Below are 23,674 nucleotides of genomic sequence, written 5' to 3'. Positions count from 1 at the left end.
GATTTCCAGGAAAGTAAGGTCAGAGGGACAGAGTCAGTTGGTACAAGTTCCAAGAACTGCCAGGAACATGGATATGGTGTCTGGAGTAGCCCAACCAACTTGTAAGCAAAAGGATGAAGGCCACATATGAAAGACAAAATAGAAAAATAGAAGGAAGCTGGATCTACGCTAAGGAAAAGGAACACATCTTCAACTTCTTAAAGAGAGAAAAACAAATCCATATTTGTATAACTGATGATTTCTTGGGTTCTCTGTTACGTGCAGTCAAATGTAAATATAAGTGATATAATCATGTTTTTTTAAACAGACTGTATGACTATACTTGTACAGTCAATTATAAATCGGTTCCACCTTTAGGTGTTTATCAATTATGAAATTGGAAATAGATTGACTATTTTGCTCAATTAAATGTGTTACTGAAAGGAATATTTGATTCACATCTTCTGAATATTGGAAAAATGTATTTGGGCACTGGAATTCTGCTCATGATGAATAGGACTACAGACCTTGTGCTACGTATCCAGTGGTGGATTTAGTATTTGAGATTTAGTGTATAACGGCTCTATTGAAACAAGGGTTAAATATTCTGTTCCTTTATGTTAAGAACTCCATTGAAAATTACATTTACTGTATATTTAATGAAATCATAAAATTTTATTTGGGCCCATAGAAATAGTCATTTTTCACCTTGCTTGTCCATATTTTTCTAAGTTTCCAAAAGATTCTGTATTACTTTTATAATAAGGAAAAAACCCCCACTTTTTGGAAATGAACAAATACTACCAAACAATTACCACAAGAAAATTGGATCCACAGATAGCAAAATGCACATACCACTCTCTCCTCTCCCTGCAAATCACTCAAAGTGTCAATAGAAATACCTTTTTCAAAGAGTAGATCTAGAAAGCACTAAACATTTCCATTAGCAGAACAGAAATTGTTGGATGTTCCTAGAAGATAAAAAGTAAACGAGAATGCTTTGATAAGGGTTGAGAAAAACCTCAGCCTGAAAAAATGTACAAGGGAAAAACATGTAGAAGGTAAGTCTTGATCCAGAAAAAGCACATATTCAGAATGAAAATAAAAAGAGCAGGAAGACATCCCCCAATTAAGAAGACAATGACCAAAGTAACGGGAGAATATTTTTCTGAACAGAGGCCAGGAGACCTTTCCTCCCTCGAATTCTGGACAGCAGGCAGCAGCCAAATGTGACTCCAAAGTAAAACCCAACAAGTGTCCTCTTGGTGACAGAGTGACCACCCGCCTGGGGGTGGTGGTGGCTGTCCTAGCATGGGTGTGGTGGTCCCGGACAGAAAGAAAGCTGAATTGTCCTTCACTGGGGCCGTCTAAAAGGGTACGGACAGGAGTATAAAAAGAGAAGTTACATTTGCCTGAAAAGGAAATAAATTACGGTTCCTCGGGACTCGTTACTTTGGCATTGATGCCATATTTATGTGTCAAAGTGAAGTGTGACGGTTGACATTGGCACACTTCACCACTCACACAAGGCCCAGACTCCTATTCACAGGAGAATTTGGGGGAGAAAACAGGTCTACATAACTGTATAGGAAACATACAGCCAGTACCTATACTAATCAATCAATCAATCAATCTAGTCCTCCATTAACACATATAAATCAACACCCAAGGATCAAAATCATTTGAACAATAGCAATGTAATGATGTCAAAAATAATGAAACCAAAAATAAACAGATGACCCTGAAGGAAACAGATAATTCAAGGAGAAGAAGAGAACCCTGGAATTTGAGGTTTAATTTAGGACCTTCAGAGTGCTGAGAGGCTACTGTAACCAAGAAACAAGAACAGATTACTAAAATAAAGGGGAAACTGAGGAATGGAGAGGTTTTCGTAAATTAACAATATGACTATTAAATTTTTAAAAATTAATGAAAAGCAGAAGTATTAATACAACTATGGCCAAATTACCGATGTAAAAAATGAAGGTGAAGGGATATGCAAGAATGCAGAACAAACACACACTAACAAAGTTTGGAAAATACAAGAGAACAATTAAGAGATCCTGAGATTCAATCCAAACAACGTAACAATCATCTTATAGGAGGTCCACGTGGAGGTAAGTGAGAAATGACGGGAGCAAATACCTGCTTTAAGTGTCAGAAGAAAATATGCAGAACATGAACAAAGAAGGAGCTCTCCCATTGAAGAGCTCACTTAGTAGTGACCAGGAGGGAATGTTTTGAAAGGTCAAATTTCAAGGTTCCAACGATAAACATAAAATTCAAAAAGCTTCCACATTTGTACACAAAGGAAAAAAGACTGATGTATACACTGAGCTTTCCCACAGCAATGGTGCCTGAGAAAAGATAACGGACAAATCTCTGCAAAATTCTGAAGGAAAATTATTTTGAGCATGGGAATCTATGCTCAAAAAATTAAGAAAAGGACTAGTGTAATCTACACAGCTATCTTTTAAATTAATGAATTTCTATCTTCACTAGATAAGTATACTAGGTCAGATTCATATATCTAAGATTAATGCAACACTATTTTATGAAACTTAACAATCTTAAATCTTCATTAAGAAAGTGAAATGGAAACTTTAGGTAACTGTTCTATTAATGTAGGTAAATGATGACAAAGAAAGAAATAAAAAGTAGGAGAGGATAAAGGAGGGAGACAGAGAGGCAGAGAGAGCAAGAAGAAGGAGGAGGAGGGGCCCACACACTCAGAGACAGACCAGGGCAGACAGGTACTTGAGCCAGAGAAGGAGGGAGGGGGGAACCGGCCTTTACGCTGTCGGACTCAAACAGAAAACAAAGTTTAGGTACATTTCTAAGAAACTCCCAAGTCTCTCTACGTGGCAGAAGCAGATGCTAATTTTTTAAGAAAAAAATCTGTGAAGATGCTTATTAGGCCTTATACATTGTAAATATACAATACTTTTTAAAAGGCTAGCTTCACATGGCTTTTTACATTTGTGACAAAGAACAATCTGAATTTTAAGTAGTGTACACATTGCCAGGCTCTCATCGACGTCCAGATGCCCCATTTCTCAGGACAGCACAAGACCTCTACTCCCAGAACATACGGGCCTTCTTTCACCTGCGACCACGACCACTCTCCCTGCCTTGTCCCCCATTCTCAATTCACTCTAGTGCTGAGGCTTCAGCAGCAAGACTGGAGGGGAGAAGAGGAAGGTGGACTGGAGAAGCGCCCCAGGGCCATTCTCCCTGCCCACCACAAACGCGGCCTTCTCTCTGCCTTTGTCGGAGTTAAACACCAAACAGTCTATTGCACCTGCGTGTTATGGAAAAGTAAGAGACTTTTCATTTCTTTTTACACTTAAAGACCCAATGAGTCAGTGCTACTTTCTGTTTCCCTTCAGCGTCAAAGCGAAAGCAGAGGAAGGAGCACTGTTTCTACGTGACTACATGTCTAAAGTTTTAGGAAACCTAAAGAAGCTAGTTATGCATTTTCCTGAGCAACTGGAGGATTCAGAAGAAGCTATAACTTTTCCAATTTTGCAGTTTGCTAGGGAAGAGCAAAAATCTTAGTCTGAGTGGCTGGAAATAAAAATGGGGGGGCCGGCCTGCTGATGTAGTGGTGAAGTGCGCGCGTTCCACTGCGGTGGCCCAGGGTTCGGATCCTGGGCACGCCCTGACACTCAGCTTGTCAAGCCGTGCTGTGGCGGCATCCCATATAACGTAGAGGAAGATGGGCACTGATGTTAGCCCAGGGCCAGTCTTCTTCGGCAAAAAAGAGGAGGACTGGCAACAGATGTTAGCTCAGGGCTGATCTTGTTCACAAGAAAAAAAAAAGAAATGGGAAAGTTCTTAGGACTCTCTCAAGATGATCTGGGAGATAACTGAAAAATGACCCAGGGAATTTAAACCAGCAGGGTAAGCCTTTTCTTTGATAGGCATCTTGGCCAGGACTCATGTGGCTGCAACACTTGCTTCAAGGTGTGGGCATCACCTTTACTCAATTACAGCTATAAAAAATCTAACCTTCCAGAAAGACACAGGTTTCAACTAGGTTGAAAGTTCAAAGAACTCAGAACTCAAAATGCGCTTACTTCAGGTATATCATTATATACGGCAGAAGATTCTAGAACTGTGCTGTTCAGTATATTAGCTACAAGCCATGTGTGACTACTTAGATTTAAATCAATTAAGATTAAATAAAATTAAACTTTCAGTTCCTTACTCACACTAGCTACATTTCAAGTGCTAGCAGCACACGTAACTGATGCAACCATATTGGAGAGCACAGAAATAATCATTTCCATCACCCTAGAAAGTTCTAAAGGACTGCACAAACGCAAAAGTTAACTTGGTATATGTAAGCTGCCCTAGCAACTACCCAATGTGATTAATATGTCTAAGAGAAGATAAGACTTACAGACAATCTAAAGTAACTCAAATGGACACTGTCTTCAACCACACTTGCTACCCAATATCCTTGAGTTTTAATTTATGTCATTATTGCTATTACAATTAAACACATGAGAAACCTAAATCAGAGTGATTAACTACCTTGCCCCAGGCAACTTCATCTGTAACTGCAGCAGAATATCATTTCCTCTTTTTCTGCATACTAATTACCCCCAAAGTTCCAAGAAGCCTATCTGCACAGAGCCTAGTATAGAATCTTGCACAGAGAATGCATCCAATAAGTATTCGTTGCCTCAATGATGCAATTATTGCAATGGTGCAATGAATGAATGAATGAGTTATAAGGCAGAGCTAGCAGTAAAACAAATATAGAAATACGAGAACGTGACTAACAGCCTCAGAATTAAAACTGTAGTCATGGAACTCTAAGGGCAAGCTGCAATTTCAACCAGCCATTTCTCAGAAAACATGTGATCCTTCTCTTATGACTTTTTGAATCATTCTCTTGACCACTTAATTAATGCTGGTATCTTTCACTTTTTACCATTTTAATTTATTTGAACACAAAGACTACCCTACCCACTTTCCCCTCACTGCATTTAGAACAAACCACCTGGACTTGCTTATAACACTTCTCTGGGACTCCTTTGCCCATCCACAGTTCCATTAGTACCTAGATTTAAGTAAAGGCTTTGTGTATCCCATCCACAAAGACTTGCTCCATTACCAAAGAAGTTATTCTCAACTAAAACAAAGAAGGGAATAAATTTAGTGTCGAGGGAGATTGCTGTATGGGAGATAAGGAGTGATCACTTAAGTTTCATATTTGTAAAATTTTGTGCTGTGCTGTCTGCTGTCGTTTTCTCTAAAACTTAAAGGTAACCAGCCTTTCCTGATATTTTTTCCTCATCCCCACCCGCCGCCCCTGCAATAAAATGAAATCTTTTGAGCCATGTTCGTTACTCACAGGAGATTCGCTGACTCCAAAGACGTCTCTGACATCCCTGACAGACTGCTTGTTCTTTTTTCTCATGGTTTGAGTGTAAGTGTTATATCTCTTTTTCACCGCAGCCGCTTGGGTTCGAGTCAATGTAGAGAGCAGGGCTTTCCCATCCTCCTCTTCATCACCTGAGATCAAGGTTGATAAACCCACATCTTGCAACCACTCTGCTTCAAGTTCTCCTTCTGTAAAATAACATTACCAAGAGAAGGTTAGAACATTCTCTGTAGGACTGGATGATGTGTGTATCCGTAGGTCTGTGCATATCAGTGAATAAGAAATATCAGTAAACAATATATTAAGATTGTCCTTTTTTCCATAATAATTGTGGGAAATGCCTATAAGAATGAATGAAAAGTCTATTGTATTTTTCAAACAAGTCAAATTTTAGAGTATTTTCTAGTAAAGTAAAGTTAATTGGCAGATTTGGTAAGGTAATTTTCCTTGCCAGAGTTAAATATAAGCCATCTTCACTACCAATTTCAAAAAATGATAAATTATGAGTATTTAAACTAAAACCATAATAGAAAAAGAGTGGTTTAATGGCACAACAAAAGGATTTTTAAATCATTCAAATCCCAATGCACCATTTACTAGCTGAACAACTTTAGAAAATTTTAGGATATCTCTTGGCAAAATAGAGTTAATAATAACAAAAGTATGAGGTGGCTATGAGGATTGTTTTGTCAATGCATTGATGACAGACAGCAAAGAATCTGGAACAGAGTACGTGTTCAATAGATATTCCTTCGCTTACCTTTCTCCTTATTCTGAACATGAGGTAATGCTTCCTTTTTTCAGAAGGCAATTAAAAAACTTAAAATTCATCATAATGAGAATCAATCACTACTGTAAATTAGATGTGCAGAATAATAAAGAATTCAGAATAACAATATCTTACAACAGAAAATCCACTACATATACATTTCTTGGGAACTATGCCAAACAGGCATTATCTGAATGAGGTTTGTTTAAAGAGCAGATTAGACTGATTTGTAAACAGCCTGTCAAAGCATCAGTGTAGGAGTCTTAGACTTTGCTTACGTTATTGCATCATTGGTCCAGGGACAAAGCCTTCTAAGGTGCTTTACAGGCCCAATCTCTTAGCTAGGTGAATCTTTTATTTGTTATCTTGTTTTCATTTTTCATTTGCTTTACAAGCTGTCCCTTTAATAGAAAATACAAAAGTAAACTTAAGCTTAGCAGCTCTAATCTAAAATAATAAACCTTTTAAATTAGTAGGTTATGACTTGGAAGTCTTCCTTTACTTAAGTCTTAGATAGGATTTTCATTTCTGAAGACAAATTTACAAATACAGGCATACCTCAAGGATACTGTGAGTTTGGTTCCAGAGCACTGCAATAAAGCGAATATCACAATAAAGCAAGTCACACGAATTTTTTGGTTCCCAGTGCATATAAAAGCTATGTTTACACTATACTGTAGTATATTAAGTGTGCAATAGCATTATGTCTAAAATAACAATGTACATACCTTAATTAAAAGATGCTAAAAAAATGCTAACCATCACCTGAGCCTTCAGCGAATCATAATCTTTTTGCTGGTGGAGGGTCTTGTAAAAAATGCAGTATCTTGCAAATGAAACCAGAATCAAGATGAACAGACAACCAACCAGCTGGGAGAGAATATTTGCAAAACATACATCTGACAAGGGGTTGATCTCCATAATATATAAAGAACTCACACAACTGAACAACAAAAAAACAAACAACCCGATAAAAAAATGGGCAGAGGAAATGAACAGACACTTCTCCAAGGAAGATATACAGATGGCCAATAGGCACATGAAAAGATGCTCAACATCACTAATCATCAGGGAAATGCAAATCAAAACAACACTAAGATACCACCTCACGCCTGTTAGAATGGCTATAATCACCAAGACAAAAAACAACAAATGTTGGAGAGGATGTGGAGAAACAGGAACCCTCATACACAGCTGGTGGGAATGCAAATTGGTGCAGCCTCTATGGAAAACGGTATGGAGATTCCTCAAAGAATTAAAAATAGAGATGCCCTATGATCCAGCCATCCCACTACTGGGAATCTATCCAACGAACCTGAAATCAACAATCCAAAGAGGCTTATGCACCCCTATGTTCATTGCAGCATTATTCACCATAGCCAAGAAGTGGAAGCAACCTAAGTGTCCCTCGACCGACGATTGGATCAAGAAAATGTGGTATATATATACAATGGAATACTACTCAGCCATAAAAAAAGACAAATTCGTCCCATTTGCAACAACATGGATGGGCCTGGAGCGTATTATGTTAAATGAAATAAGCCAGAAAGAGAAAGACAAACACTGTATGATCTCACTCATATGTGGAATATAAACCAACACATGGACAGAGAAAACTGGACTGTGGTTACCAGGGGCAGTGGGGGTGGGGGGTGGGCACAAGGGGTGAAGGGAGTCATATATATGGTGATGGACAAACAAAAATGTACAACCCAAAATTTCACAATGTTAGAAACCATTAAAACATCTATAAAAAAAAAGCAATATCTTGGAAGCATAATAATGCAAAGTGCAATAAAATGAGGTATTCCTGTATAGTTTAATATTAAAGTTTTAAAAATTGGATTTTTTGCCCCTCTGCCTCTGTAAGCAAATGAAAGAGTGGGAGGAAGGAGTAATTGGTAAGGTTAGAGTTAACATACACTAGAGTGAGGATGGCCTAATTCCTTGGACTTAGACTGCAGAATGTGTGGAATATATATTTTCCATAGGAAAGAAATATCTGTAGGAGAGATCGATGTTACTCCTGTTTGCTGCATTACGGATGATGCAATCCTGTGCTCATTACCCAGTTGCCAAATGTATAACTTTAACATAGAACACTCCTTTGAATTTCAGCTCCATATATCCAACTGCCCACTCAATATTTACTTGGCTCTAGCAATCACACGTCAAACCCAACATGTGCAAACCTGAACTCAAAGTCTTTGTTCCGAACTCTAGGCGTCTTTCAGTATTCCACATTTCAATAAGTGAAACTCACTGTCCATCTAATTTGGCAAGCAAGTAACCCAGGAGCCACTCTTGACATCTCCCTCTCTTTTACACATCAAATCTAATACATCACCAAGAACTTTTAATGTTACCTACTATTATTTCTCAAAAATTTCCACCTTTCTTTCTCTCTTCTGCCATGACCCTGGTCTAAGCTACCATCAACTCTCACCTGAACTGCTGCAGTAGGCTCCCAACAGTTCCTCCCATTCCCAATTCTCCTTCCAATCCATTTTCCATATTGTAACTAAATGAGTCCTTTCAAAATGCAAATATAAATCCATTACCCCTTTCTAAAATAATGAAACAATTTTTCATTGCTCTTATGATTAAGAATGAAACCCTTAACATGGACCACAAGATATGAAGCTGCTTACTTTCTGGCCACAACTGATACCATGTTCTCTTCACCCTCTCTTCTGTGGCAATACTAGCTACTTTTGGTTCCTCAAAAGCATCATGCTTTATTTTGTTACAAGGCCTTTGGACATGCCAGCCCTTCTATTTTAATGCCTAATTACTGGCCATTCAATCCTTCAGATCTCAGTTTATACATTCCTCCCTCAGTGAGGTCTTTTTCTCCTAAACCCCTCAGACAAAGTTAGGTCCTACTGCTACCTATCCCAATACTGCTGTATTTCTTTTCTCTTCAAATAATTTTCCCCAAAATAATATATCTAGTTATATTATTTCATTAATTGCTTTCTCTTCCAGTAGATCATAAATTGCATTAGAGAAGGAAACATTTTTGACTTTGCTTATAACTCTAACATCAATATCTTGCATAGTGCCTTCATGGAGTAGGTACACATATTTGTTGAATTAATTAATTAATTAAATTTCAGTTGAAATATATAATTAAGCAATTATTATAAGTCATAAAATGATGAATACAAAACATCAACTTTTTTTTTAAATTTTTTATTTATTTATTTTTTTTTCCCCCAAAGCCCCAGTAGATAGTTGTATGTCATAGCTGCACATCCTTCTAGTTGCTGTATGTCAAAACATAAACTTTTAAAAATGAGTGTAGCTATCATACGTACCATTCCATACTGAAAATCCACCACCTTAGTAAGTTTGTTGGGGAAATATATCAAAAAGGGAATAAAATCTTCCAGTAAACATAAAGTATCTTGTATAGAAATAACAGTCCTGTGTATAACAATGAACTCTGAACTAAGTACATAAATTAACTATTTGAGGGTAATGCAGAGGAACCAAATGCAGGCAGGAACTGAAAACAATTAAATTTTGATGAAAGGAAATGTACTGGGTGAGATTTGTGTTTATACAACTTTTCAACTGAGGTCATTTTCCAATCCCTACAGTACAGGGTGGCTAGAACTCTAACAGAAAGCCAGGGTCTTACTTATTTGAAGGGTCAGAGGATAGAGAATGGGATTACCAGAACAGCTGGAAAGTGAGGGACATATTCCTATTAGGAGGAGACACATAGCAGAAAGTTGTGCATAAACTCTGGCCAAATCCTTGAATAAACCTTGAACTAAAAAGGTTTATGAGAGACTCCAAGCATCCTACTGAAAAAGAGCATTGACCAAAGTTATAGATGCTGCATAGAGCAGGGAAGACAGAGTAGGGAGTATGAGTCCAGCCAAGTTAACTGCTAGAACTGAAATTAACTCCCCTTAGAGAAAGATAATGGAATACAGAGTCTCTGAAACATACCAATAATACTACAATATTACATCATCAATAATGTTACAATAAAAAATAAAACAAAAAAGGACCAGTTTATCCAGAGAAAAGGTAGTCAATAGCGACTCTGAGATGACTCTGATGAGGGACAAAGACTTTAGGCACCTATTATACCTATGCTCAAGGACTTACAGGAAAAGATGCTCATGATAAGTGAACAGACAATTTTAGCAAAGAAGTGAAAAGTATAAAAAAAGAAACTAAAAGAACTAAAATGCAAATTATAGAACTGGAAATTAAAATATATTAAATAAAAATTTGCTGGAAGGGCTTAACAGCACATTAGAGACTTTAAAAGAAAGAGACAGTGAACTTGAAGATAAATCAATAGAAATGATCCTATTTGAAAGACAAAAAAATATTTTTAAATATTTAAAACAGAGACCCAGTGACCTATGGGAAATGTTAAGTAGTATAATATATGTGTAGTTGGAGTTTCAGAGAAGAGAGCAGTGTAGAAAAAAATATTTGAAGAAATTATGTCCGAGCTTCCAAAATTTGTGAAAACCAACTAGCTCAGCTAATACCAAGTAGATTAAATACAAAAGAAACTACACTTAGGCATCTTAAAGTCAAATTGCTGAAAACCAAAGATAGAAAGAAAATTTGAAAGCAGTCAGAGGGGCCGGCCTGGTGACAAAAGCGGTTAAGTGCACGTGCTCTACTGCGGCGGCCTGGGGTTCGCTGGTTCGGATCCCGGGCGCGCACCGACACACCGCTTGGCAAGCCATGCTGTGGCGGCGTCCCATATAAAGTAGAGGAAGATGGGTATGGATGTTAGCCCAGGGCCAGTCTTCCTCAGCAAAAAAAGAGAAAGATTGGCAGACATGAGCACAGGGCTGATATTTCTCACAAAAATTAGAAACAGTAGAGGTGAGAAGACAATAGGGTGACATCATGAAAATCCTGAAAGGAAAAAAACCCTGTCAACCAATAATATATATCCAACAAAAATATCCCTCAGGAATGACGGTGGAATAAAGTCATTCCAGATGAGTAAAAATCAAGAGAATTTATTACCAGCAAACTTGGCTGTAAGATATGCTAAAAGAAGCTCTTTAGGCTAAGGGGATACTGGATATATAAAAAAGTAGTAGTAGAAATGTTAAATATGTGGATATTAATTTCTTTAAAAGACATATGGCCATTTCCTCTTCCCCCAAAATTTAGTCCTGAAGCCTAAAGCCATTAGTTGGAGCAAAGCAAGGCAGGCATCTATGCAGAGGAACAGTCTAGACTGGGATGTTGGAGCCCAAGTGAGATGAGAAGAGAAACCATGAGAGGGAAAGGGAAATGGGTAATGTACAGGGCGACTGATCAAATAAATATATATTCTTAAGATAATAAGATCCAGTTTTCTCACTGTCTAAGAAGGGAGTCACAAATATGGAAAAGGAGAAAAGTACAACGCATCTAGTGGTATTAGGTTGGAACTGAAGGTATAGGTGTGAACTCATGTATTTAAATGTCTTTAATTATAGAAATATAGATGTAAATGTGTATATATATGTATGCAATAAATACACATAGATATATTGTATATGTACACACATACATATATATTTCCTAGCTGATTCCCAGATCAAATCTAGGACACTTGGAGCATCAAAATAAGTGACAGTAAAAGATAACCCCCTAAATAAACTAGGAGTCCATTCTGATATAAAGAAATAATTTGATAACTTGATGTAGAATGAGATATTTACATAGTTTCAAAGTACCTCTCATGAATATACTTACTGATTACAAGGAAGAAAAGAGTAACTATACATTGGAGAAACGTGCATATAGCACCTTAAGTAAGCTATTAAAGTGGACATCATCAGTAATAGGAAAATCAAAATTGTGTGCCACCTGATAGAATGTGATGAGAAGAACAAAGCATTGAGACCTGCCAAAGATGCATAACCTGAATCTGAATCATCAGAAAATACCAGAAAAACCCAAATAGAGAAACATTCTACAAAATAACCTGTAATCTTCAAAAGTATCAAGGTCATAAAAGTCAAAGAAAGGCAAAGAAATTGTTCCAAACTGTAGAGAAACAAAAGAAACATGGCAATTAAGTGCAACAAGTGATCCTGAACTGGATTCTCTTGTTATGAAAGATAAAATAGGAACAATTAGCAGAATTTAAATTCAGTCTTAGAATTGGATAATAGTAATCCATCAAAAATAATTTCTTGGGGCCAGCCCAGTGGCATAGTGGTTAAGTTCACATGCTCTGCTTCCGTGGCCTGGGGTTCACGGGTTCGGATCCCAGCCACGGACCTACACACCACTCATCAAGCCATGCTGTGGCAGCGACCTACATACAAAATGGAGGAGGACTGGCATGGATGTTAGCTCAGGGCCAGCCTTTCTCACCAAAATAAATAAATTAATAAAATAATAATTTCTTGATTTTAATAGTTATACTGTCACTATATGGAGGATGAATATATATATATATAATATATGAAAAAAATAGACAAATCCACAGAGTTGGAGATTTTAACAATCTTCTAACAATTATCAATCAATAATGGATAGAACAATTAAACAAAAATTTTATATATATACAACTTTAGATGAAAAATGTATATATATAGACACCTAAGTACTTAGCAGTGATAGGGCATCAGGTTGGTAAATTGGCAAGCTACTCTCAAATGGTCAAATGGCTCCAGAAAAAAAGTTATTTGAATTGTACTTGCAACTTTTCTGTAAGTTTGAAATTATTTCAAAACAAAAATATATATAAGAAGTACACACATACAACGCTATATTGATGCATGCATAACATATGTAGATGTTATACCTATGACAATAGTACAAAGCACTGGACAGGAAGGGAAATGGAATTATACTGCTGCAAGATTCTTACATTTTATATGAAGTATAATATTTATTCTAAGTAGACTGTGATAAATTGGGGATGAATATTATAATACCTGAACAGTCACTAAAAAAAAAATCAAACCAATATAGCTAACATGTAAACAGAGAAATTACAAAAAATATGAAAAAAAGAGACAGATAGGTAGAGAGTAAAGGGATGGAAGAAGATATACCCTGCAAAGAGTAACCTTAGGAAAGCCAGAGTGACCATATCAATTTTAGACAAATTTCAAAACAAAGAGTATTACTAGAAGTATCAAAGAGGATCATTTATAACAATAAAATGGGCCAATTCAATAAGGAGGAATAACAATCATAAATATATATGCACCTAACAACAGAACCTCACAATATAAAAAGCAAAAACTGAAAGAATCAAAGGGAAAAATAGACAAATCCACAATGGGACCTGGAGATTTTAACAATCTTCTCTCAGTAATTGATAGAACAATTAGACAAAAATTGGTAAGGATACAAGAGATTTAATCAAATGTACAAATCACCTTAATCTAACAGGTATTTACAGAGTACAATAGCACCCAACAATGGTAGAACACATCCTTTTTAAGTGCACATGGAACCTTGACTAAGACAGATAATATGCTGGGCCATAAAATAAGTCTAAACAAATTTCAAAGATTGAAACTTACAAACTATGTTATCTAACCATATAACACAACTAACTTAGAAACCAATAACAATGAGAAGTCTAAAAAATCCACAAATATTTGGAAATTTAAAAATACAGAAGAAAAATGAGAAAACATCTAAAACTGAATGATAATGAAAATATGACATACCAAAATTTGCAGGATAGAGTAAAAGCAGTGCTTCAGGGAATTGTTCATATTCAAAAAGATAAAAGATTTAAAACCAATGGTTTAGGTTTCCACATTAGGAAGGTAGAAAAAGCAATAAAATTAAACACACAAATACATACACAAAAGAAATACAGATTTTATTAATCTTTTCAAGGAACCAAAATGCTAGAAAAGCATATAGAAAAATTCAACATCTATTCACGATATTCCCAGAAAACTAGGAATACAGGGCCATCTGATAAGGAGCATCTATAAAAAATTTATTACTATCACATTTAATGGTGAATACTGAACCCTTTCCTTGCAAAATTGGGAACATGGCAAAAATACACACTGTTAGCACTTCTATTCAACTTATACTGGAGGCCCTAGCCAGTACAATAAGGCAAGATAAAGAAATAAAAACACAAAAATCAGACAGGAAAAAGTAAAACTGTCTCTATTCACAAGTGACCTCTTTGTTTACGTGGAACATCCTAAGAAATCTAGAAGTTGCCTAGAAAGGATGTCCTAGAAAAGCAATTTAGGGAGGTAATGGGATATAAGGTCAAGGTATAAAAATCAATTGTATTTCTATATACTGGCTGCAAACAACTGAAAAACTAGAGAGAGAGAGAAAGACAGAATGAGAGAGAGAAATACTCAATTAAAAGACCTCACTAAGAATATGAATAGGTAAGCCACAGACAGTGAGGATATATTTGCAATATATATACCTTACAAAAGACTTATATCCAAAATATATAAAGAATTCACACAAGTCAATAATAAAAAGACAATTTGTTTAAAATAGTCCAAAGATTTCACAAAGTAAGATATATGAACGGATAATAAGCACAGAAAAAAATGTTCAACATCTTTAGTCATCAGTGAAATGTCATTACAACCACAATGAGATACCCCCACACATCCACTAGAACTGTTCATTATTAACAAGTCTGATAAAACCAAATGTTGCATGGATGAGAAACAACTGCACTTGTCTGTCATACATTGCTGGAGGCTGTGTAAAATGGCACAACTACTTTGGAAAAATGCTGGCAGTTTCTTATGTAGTTAAACATGTTCTATGAAAAATTCTATATATCCAAGAGAATTAAAAACATATCTCCACAAAACAGACTTTTACAAGATTGTTCATAGCAGCCTTATTCATAATATCCAAAGCTAAAAACAACCCATAAGTCCCTTAACAAGCAAATGGATAAACAAATTGTAGTATATTCATATAATGGAACACTGGTGTTATGGGTTGAATTGTGTCCCCTAAAAAGATAAGTTGAAGTCCTAACCACCAGAACCTGTGAATGTAACCGTATTTGGAAACAGGGTCTTTGCAGATGTGATTAAGATGTAAGTTGACATGAGATCACATCAGTGTAGGGTCGGTCCTTAATCCAGTATGACTGTTGTCTTTATTAGAAGAGGAAGAGAGACACAGACACAAACACAAGGAGTAGGCTGTGTGACTACAGACATAAAGAATGGCATGATGTGTTGTCTACAAGACAGGGAACACCAAGGATTGCCAGCAACCCCAGAAGCTAAGAGAAAGGCATGGAACGGTATCCCCCTAGGACCTTCAGAGAGAGCATGCTGACATCTTGATTCTAGACTTCGAGCCTCCAGAACTGGGAGAGAATAAATTTCTGTTGTTTTATGCCACCTAGTTTTGTGGTACTTTGTTACACTAGCCCTAGTAAACTAGTACAAACCACCCAATAATAAAAGGGAATGAACTACTGATCCACCAGATGAAACTCTAAAACATTATGATCAGTGAAAGAAGCCAAACCCAAAATGAATTTATGATGTAAAAACCTTAGAACTGTGGTTGCCTCTGGCCAGGGATAGCAAGTCTAGGGGAGTGACAAGATTGGGAAAAAGCACGAAAAGACTTTCTGAGTCAATTGAAATGTGTTCTCTCTTGATTAGTGTGAAACTACTAGAGTGCATGCATTTATCAAACCTCATTGAATTGTACACAAGATCTGTGCATATACTTCAAGGAAAAACGTCTGTAAATACATATTAAACTCTAGTTAGTAGGTATGCTTTTTGTAGTAGTTTAGGTTAGCAAACCTGAGAATATTTTCTGTGTACTCTAGCAAATGAGTGCATATACTGAGGATAATGGGAGCTATATGAGCAATACTGAGGATTTGAGGCGGGAGTTCTAAATACAGAAAAACAGCAGCAAGCCCTGTGGTGTTGGATTGGAATTGGAGGGTCTCAGTATGAACTCGTGGTTTTTAATATGGAAACCCAGCTAGCAAGACAAAGGAGTGGAGAACAGGAGATATTTCCTTTTTGTGTCTTTCTGTCTTTTTGGATCTGAAAAGGCAAAATGTAACGAAGTAAGTAAAAGGAACAAGAATGCACTTCACTGACGGAGGCCACTTCCCTTGAATGGATTCTCATCAGATGTGTGCTAGGACTTTTTCCAATGGTATGTGAAGTATACTAATTTATATATCTAAACTGTTATTTCTTAGTCCTAAGAAAGACAGACTGGTAGAAAAGGGAATGAAGAAGGACAAGGTTTTTTAAGGTTTCATTTATCTTGGTAGTTGTCTTGAAGTTAATCACTGGCTAATGAAAACATTCTTAGGTGCATAGTTACTAAACTACCTTCAGTCTTTCTTGGAAGTCTTGTGTATTTACTTGTTGATAAGTAGGACCTGGAGGAGATGACCTATGTTTTTAACCCCAGATGAGTAATTTTGCTTTTTTTAAAACTAAGGACAATTATACTCTTTTATTTATTTATTTTGGTCCTCAACCTTCTATTTAGTTTCACTGAAAGCTAGTATATTTTATATGGCTTTTATTTTGTGGAATACAAGACAATTCATTCTCTAAATACATTAATACTGGTAAATACTTCAAAGTCAAAGATTTTTTTTCTCCAAAATTATACTGGCAATTTTTCCTCTGTCTCTCACTCTTTTTGTTTGTTTGTTTGTTTGGTAATTAATAGTCAAGTACACAGATGTCAAAGCCACCAAAATTAGAGTATTCAGTCTGCTAGATGATGGTGAATCAAATCAATAGGTAGGCACAGCATCCCTAAGTAGAGATTTATAAGGGATCAGTTTGGATTTTTGTTGACAGCCCTCCTTCAGATCATGTTACCTTGGTTAGAAGCCACCCGCAGCACATCTAGTAGATATAAGTCAGTGGGAGCAGGTAGCTGATATGCCAAATTCTAGTAATTCATTTGTCAAACTACTAGTGGGATGATTCCTACCTGCCGACATAACAAGAGAGAGCATAAAAGAGAGACAGTCAGCACACAGGAAAGCACATCTAGCACCTTACCATCCACAGGCTTGACCTCAGCTGGCGTCTGCCCTTCCTGTCCTCTCATGCTGTTCTCTTTAACACTTTCTGTCTCCCGCCAGAAATCCTCCATGGAGGCGCTGTCTACGGAGGCTTGTGAGCTGGAGCGGCTGAATGCAGGTGAAGGTAGGGATTCATTGGAAAGCATCCTGTTAATTCTTTGGCAGCGAGGAATGGATTTTCTGAGGAAAGAATAATATCTGTGAATGAGAATCAGAGTCTTTTATGTTATAAATCACAAAATTCAATTTAGGTTTGAAATCAGTGGGGAAATGGAGTTAGTGCAGTAGAGGAGGGTTTGAGGAAATCATCTCCATCAGTGGCAGCCCTTCTGTTTTATTCTCTATAATTCATAACGACTCTGTGGCCGTATAGGAATTACCAAGAAAACACTGTTTTGTGTGTGTGTGAGGCAGATTTAGCCCTGAGCTAACATCCATTGCCTATCCTCCTCTTTTTGCTGAGGAAGACTGGCCCTGGGCTAACATCCGTGCCCACCTTCCTCTACTTTATATGGGACCGCACCACAGCAAGGCTTGACAAGCGGTGTGTTGGTCTGTGCCCAGGATCCGAACCCATGAAACTCAGGCCACCAAAGCAGAGTGTGCGAACTTAACCACTATGCCATCAGGCTGGCTCCAGAAAATACTTTTTATAATTTTCACACACTCATAAATTAGGAAGTCATTTGTATTAGTCAAAATATATATAGTCAAAGTTTGCCTCTGAAAGTATCTAAGATGACAGAGAAGGGTGTAAAAAGTTGGCTGCTCACACCTATCAGGATGGCTACTATTAAAAAAACAGAAAACAACAAATGTTGGAGAGGATGTGGAGAAGTTGGAACCCTTGTACACTGTTGGTGGGAAGGTAAAATGGTGCAGCTGCAGTGGAAAACAGTATCCTCAAAAAATTGAGGATAAAAAATTAAACATAGAATTACCATGTGATCCAGCAATTCCACTTCTAGGTATATACTCAAAAGAGTTGAAAGCAGGTTCTCGAAGACATATTTGTACACCCTTGTTCATAGCAGCATTATTCACAAAAGCCACAAGGTGGAAACAACCCAAAAATGTCTGCTGACGGGTGAATGGATAAACAAAATATAGTGTATACATACAATGGAATATCATTCAGCCTTAGAAAGGAAGGAAATTCTGACACATGCTCCAACATGGATGAACCTTGAAGACATTATGCTCAGTGAAACAAGCCAGGCACAATAAGACAAATACTGCATGATTTCACTTATATGAATACACAGAGTAGTCAAATTCACAGAGGTGGACATAGAACAGTGGTTGCCAGGGGCTGGGGGAGGGGGCAATGGGGAGTTGCTCAATGGGTACAGAGTTTCAATTTTACAAGATGAAGAGAGCTCGAGCTGGATGGTGGAGATGGTTGCACAACAATGTAAATGTACTTAATACCACTGCACTGTACACTTAAAATGGTTAAGATGGTAAATTTTACCTTAGTGTATTTTATCAGAATTTTTTCAAATTGAAAAAAAAAATTTTTTAATTGGCTTTTGAGATAAGGAGATAGTGAGAAGAAATAATCTATAACATTAAATAGAAAACCCTACATTAGAATGGGGCAGTGGGGCATAAACCTTGAGCACAGAGGCTGGCGTTGAGAAGGGCAGTGTGGGATTCTCTTATCACTACCCAATCTAGGAGACAGACAGCTGAGCAAGGTATGGAGTAGCTTCCTGGGGCACATTCCTCATGGGGCTGTTGCAAGGACTAAATGAATTAGCACATGTAAAGCATTTAGAACATAAAAACTTTCAACAAATGTTGGTTTAAAAAACAAGAGACACAGTAGGAGAGAGAGATGCCAAAATGCTGAAATTCTGAGATTTTGGTGATTTATGTAAAAATAAAACATTGTTATGTAAAGTGATGGATGTTATGTAAAGTGATGGATGTGTTAACTAACCTTATTGCGGCAATCATTTCACAATATACATGTTAATCAAATCATCACATAGACCTTAAACTTACACAGTGTTATCTGTCAATTATATCTCAATAAAACTGGAAAAAGGGGCCAGCTCTGTGGCATACTGGTTAAGTTCACATAATCCGCTTCAGCAGCCCAGGGTTCGCAGGTTTGCACTGCTCATCAAGCCATGCTGTGGCGGCGTCCCACATACAAAATGGAAGAAGATGAGCACAGATGTTAGCTCAGGGCCAGTCTTCCTCACCAAAAAAAAAAAAAAAAAAAAACTGGAAAAAGTTTTTTTAAATATTTGACTTCCATGATATATGACTGACAAATACTACATTTCCTAGAAACAGAATGTTTGATTAACTGGAACACTTCGGTCTCCAATCATGAAGAATAACTGAGTTACTTTATGCAGTAAAATCTTGTGTTCTTGTTCTTACATGATTTCTTTCTTTTTGATTTTTCAATTGGTGTGGGTATGCAACTCCTTTCAAAGAATTCCTGTACGTTTGCCTTCTCTTTGGGTTCAGGTGGAATGGAACCAAAAGGTTGAGACCACCTTTTAACCAATGTGTGGTCTGAGCTGTCTCACCCAAAACAGGAACTCCCAGATGGAAAGATGTAACCAGAGTGACGGCACAGAAACATCCAGCCGTGGGCACGATGACTCACTTATGGACAATTAAATTTTGATGTGCACTAGTGGATTGCTATCAAATTGAGCAGTGTCTACAGCATATGTAAAGCACTGATATGCGTGAGAGTACAAAAGGAGAGGGGAATAAGAAAAAAATTCCATGTGCTCATATTGTCTATACCTCTGGTAATCCTAGATTTCTAAATCACCTTTAATAGAAATTCCTGTAATTTTATCATTGATTTTTTCATGGTACCAAACTGTAAGTAGTTCTAGTTTTGAATATTAACTGCCAACGAGTAAGCCAATTTATTTTTAAAATTCAAAGCATTTCAGGAAAATACAAAATATCCATTTTTATTTTTTGTGCTGTGCTGTGTGATAAAAAATAATTTTAGGCAGCCTTGTTTGAAATTGAGTAATAAGAGTTTTTCACTGAATTCTTTATAGTTTGATAGGACAGACACATTCTAGTGGTTGAAAACGTACAAAATCAACAAAGGTATCAAGATAGTTATTGTTCTCTTTATTATTTTTAGGCTTTTAAGCCTTTTCCCTTTTGCAACAAGGTTAATACTAAAAACTACTGACAAATTCATAGAATACAAGCACAAATGTCTACTTCTTGTAAAACTGTAATTAATCACCACTGCTCACAAAGCCTACTGCCCTCCATGTACCATATTCAGAAAAAGTATATAGATGCTCCCAACTTCTTTAGTTCTGGAATTTTTTAGGCTTATTTCTTTAAAAAATAATATGCTTGACTTTCAAAAAATTTACAGTCTTAGCAGACAAGAACCAAGTTTTTAAAAATTATAATGCAGTATACTGTAAGTATAAAAGTTTAAATAATATACAATTCTATAAAGCAAAAACGGAAGGTCTTCTCCCATAAGTATCATATCAATATTGTTCTATAAGCTGCCTTGTTTTCCCCACTCAAAAACATGTCATAGGGAATCTCAGAGATGAGATCTTTATAAAACTCTGCTGGGGGCAGGGGACGGATATGAAATACTCGTCAGGGGCATCTGACTAACACACTGTTTAGAGACAATCCACCTAAAGAATCCTTTAATTGCAATGGTCAACTATTTTTTTTGGCAAAGAAGTCAGACAGCATTTTTGGGACAGGCACATTTGGAAGAGTTCTTACTTTTGTAGTTAGGGATCCAAATATTTCCCCCTTCACCCAGGGAGGTGTAGGGACGGTGACCTCCCAGTCTTAAAGCATCACATGACTGTGATCCTCCGGTTTATCGAACACGTTGATGAGCCTTAATCTGCAGCTTCACACCTTGCCATATTAGGATAAATAGAGCTTAAGCTTCATCAACTGTTTGTATTTTTTAATTCCAAAACAATAGCAGGAAAACGTTACACGAAAAACAGAATGCAATTGTATTACACAGCAACTTCCGTTGGGAAAACACCACTAGGTTTAAAATTAGATTTTAAGGGCCGGCCCCGTGGCTTAGCGGTTAAGTGCGCACGCTCCGCTGCTGGCGGCCCGGGGTTCGGATCCCGGGCGGGCACCGACGCACCACTTCTCCGGCCATGCTAAGGCCGCGTCCCACATACAGCAACCAGAAGGATGTGCAGCTATGACATACAACTATGTACTGGGGCTTTGGGGGAAAAAATAAATAAATAAATAAAATTATTAAAAAAAAAAAAATTAGATTTTAAGTGCATGGTAATTACCATAAATTCAAAGTGGCATTAAAAGAAGATTTTATTATTCCATTTTTTCCCTCTATTACTTTTTTAGAAATAACTTGTATTATATTTTAATGATTACTGGAGATCTATAATTTATTACTGTCTTCCTTGAATTAATATTTTACAATTATACTCCTGTAAATACCTTACATGCTTTTCATTACTATTGTCATACATGTTGCTTCTTTCCATGTTTACATCCCACGATAGTTATTGTTGTTGTTGGTTTAAAAACGTCAATAACATTTTTTACAAGCAAGCAAGCAGTCTTTTTTATTTCTCCTTTCTGGTGCTCTTTTTTCCTTCACGTATGTCCTTGCATCCATAACAGATCCGTCCCAATCAGCTCTGAGAACTTCCTTTGACACTTCCTCTCTCTTTCCTCAGCATTTCTGTGGATCTGCTGGCAACAAATTCCCTCAGAGTTTTTTCTGAATACGTCTTTAACTCATTTTCATTTCTGATGGATATGTTTACCGGGCATTGAACTCTAGGCTGGCAGCTTTATTGTTGTTTCTGAACCTTTTAAAGATGTCATTCCATCGTCATCTGGACTCTCAATTCTGATGAGAAGTCAAGGATGATTCCTATTGACATTCTTCTAAATATAATGTCTTTTTTCTCTCTCTCTTCATCTTTTGTTTTTAGCAGCTTACCTATGAAATGCCAGGATTGTGGTTTTCTTTGTATTTATTCTGCTTAAGATTTACTGAGCTTCTTGAATCTGTAGGTCGATGTCTTTCATCAATTTCGGGATATCTTACCCTTTTTCTCTTCACATATTTCTTCTGTCCCACCCCCTCTCTCCTCTTCTTCTGGAGCTCCAGCAACACGACCACTGTACCATTTGATGTTGTCCCAAGTATCCCTCACGGTCTCCTTTGCTGTTCTCCCCTCACTCTTTCTCTCTGCTTCAGTTGAGAGAATTGCTATTACCTTGCCTTCAGGCTCACTTTTCCTTTCTTCTGTGTCTCCAGTCTGCCGTCAAGTCCATCCAACGAATGCTTCAATTCTGATACTGTGTTTTTTCATATCAAGAATGTCCAATTAGTTCTTTGTAGAGATTCTGTTTTTCTGTTGACATTATTCATCCTTTATCCATTTCATCCATCTTTGCCTCTAATTTTTTTTTATTATTTTTTTTGATGTTTTAATAGTTTTTAATATTGTGAAATTTTGGGTAGTACATTTTTATTTGTCCATCACCATATATATGTCTCCCTTCACCCCCTGTGCCCACCTCCCACCCCCATTGCCCCTGGTAACCACAATACAGTTTTCTCTGTCCATGTGTTGGTTTATATTCCACATATGAGTGAGATCATACGGTGTTTGTCTTTCTCTTTCTGGCTTACTTCACTTAACATAATACCCTCCAGGCCCATCCACGTGGTTGCAAATGGGACGATTTTGTCTTTTTTTGTGGCTCAGTAGTATTCCATTGTATATATATACCACATGTTCTTGATCCAATTATCAGTTGAGGGCCACTTAGGTTGCTTCCATTTCTTGGCTATAGTGAATAATGCTGCAATGAACATAGGGGTGCATAAGCCTCTTTGGATTGTTGATTTCAGGTTCATTGGGTAGATTCCCAGTAGTGGTATAGCTGGATCATAGGGCATCTCTATTTTTAATTTTTTAAACATATGTTTATGTTTAAACATATGTTTAAACATATGTTCCTCTAATTTTTTAAACATATTTATCATTGTTATTTGAAAGTTCTTGTCTCTTACTGCCAGCATCTGTGCTGTCAGTATGTCTGCTAATATTGATTAACAAATTGTTAAACCCAATTGTTTATGGGTCACATTTTCCTTTCCTTTTACAAATTTCATAACTTTTTGTTGTGTGGCAGATATTGTTTTTAAAAGCACTCTAGAAAACTGGAGTAGACAGTATTTCCTCCAGAAGGGCAAGCCTTTTTCTCTGTCTGGTAGTTGGAGGTAGTTGGGGACAGACCACTTCAGTCCAATCAGGAGTTGAGCTGGGTCTGGACTGGGCTGCAGCTTTAATTAGTTTTAGGTTACCTCAGTTTCCAAATGCTTTGAGGGGGTGATCTGTTCTGTTTGTATTAAAGGTCCCTCCCTGTAAGAGGGCTTTGGGAGAAATACCACAGGACTACAGAAATCTCTCTCTTCTTTGGAGCCTAGCCCCCAGCCTCCTGTGTT

At 37.0% G+C, this 23,674-nt stretch overlaps 1 protein-coding gene across 9 annotated transcripts in view; it reads right to left on the bottom strand.

Moving 5' to 3' along the window:
* ARHGAP28 (Rho GTPase activating protein 28) overlaps window positions 1-23,674 on the bottom strand; it is a 245,692-nt gene that overhangs the window by 131,059 nt on the left and 90,959 nt on the right. For 7 of the 9 annotated variants that reach the window (XM_087438882.1, XM_087438880.1, XM_087438881.1 and 4 more), the window contains 2 exons: window positions 17,159-17,361; window positions 5,345-5,562 (listed from right to left, as the gene is read on the bottom strand). In XM_087438882.1, coding sequence (XP_087295008.1) covers window positions 5,345-5,562; window positions 17,159-17,361 — 421 coding nt within the window. Of the gene's footprint in view, window positions 1-5,344; window positions 5,563-6,421; window positions 6,545-17,158; window positions 17,362-19,191; window positions 19,211-23,674 lie in introns of those variants that run through there. The other 2 variants (XM_087438887.1, XM_087438888.1) reach the window with 2 other exon arrangements.

Source organism: Ceratotherium simum, chromosome 14 (assembly GCF_057802395.1).
Source record: "Ceratotherium simum simum isolate JZ-2026a chromosome 14, ASM5780239v1, whole genome shotgun sequence".
Classification (NCBI taxonomy): domain Eukaryota; kingdom Metazoa; phylum Chordata; class Mammalia; order Perissodactyla; family Rhinocerotidae; genus Ceratotherium; species Ceratotherium simum.
The sequence above is the reverse complement of the archived record's forward strand: the minus strand, read 5'-3'. Positions and strand labels throughout refer to the sequence as shown.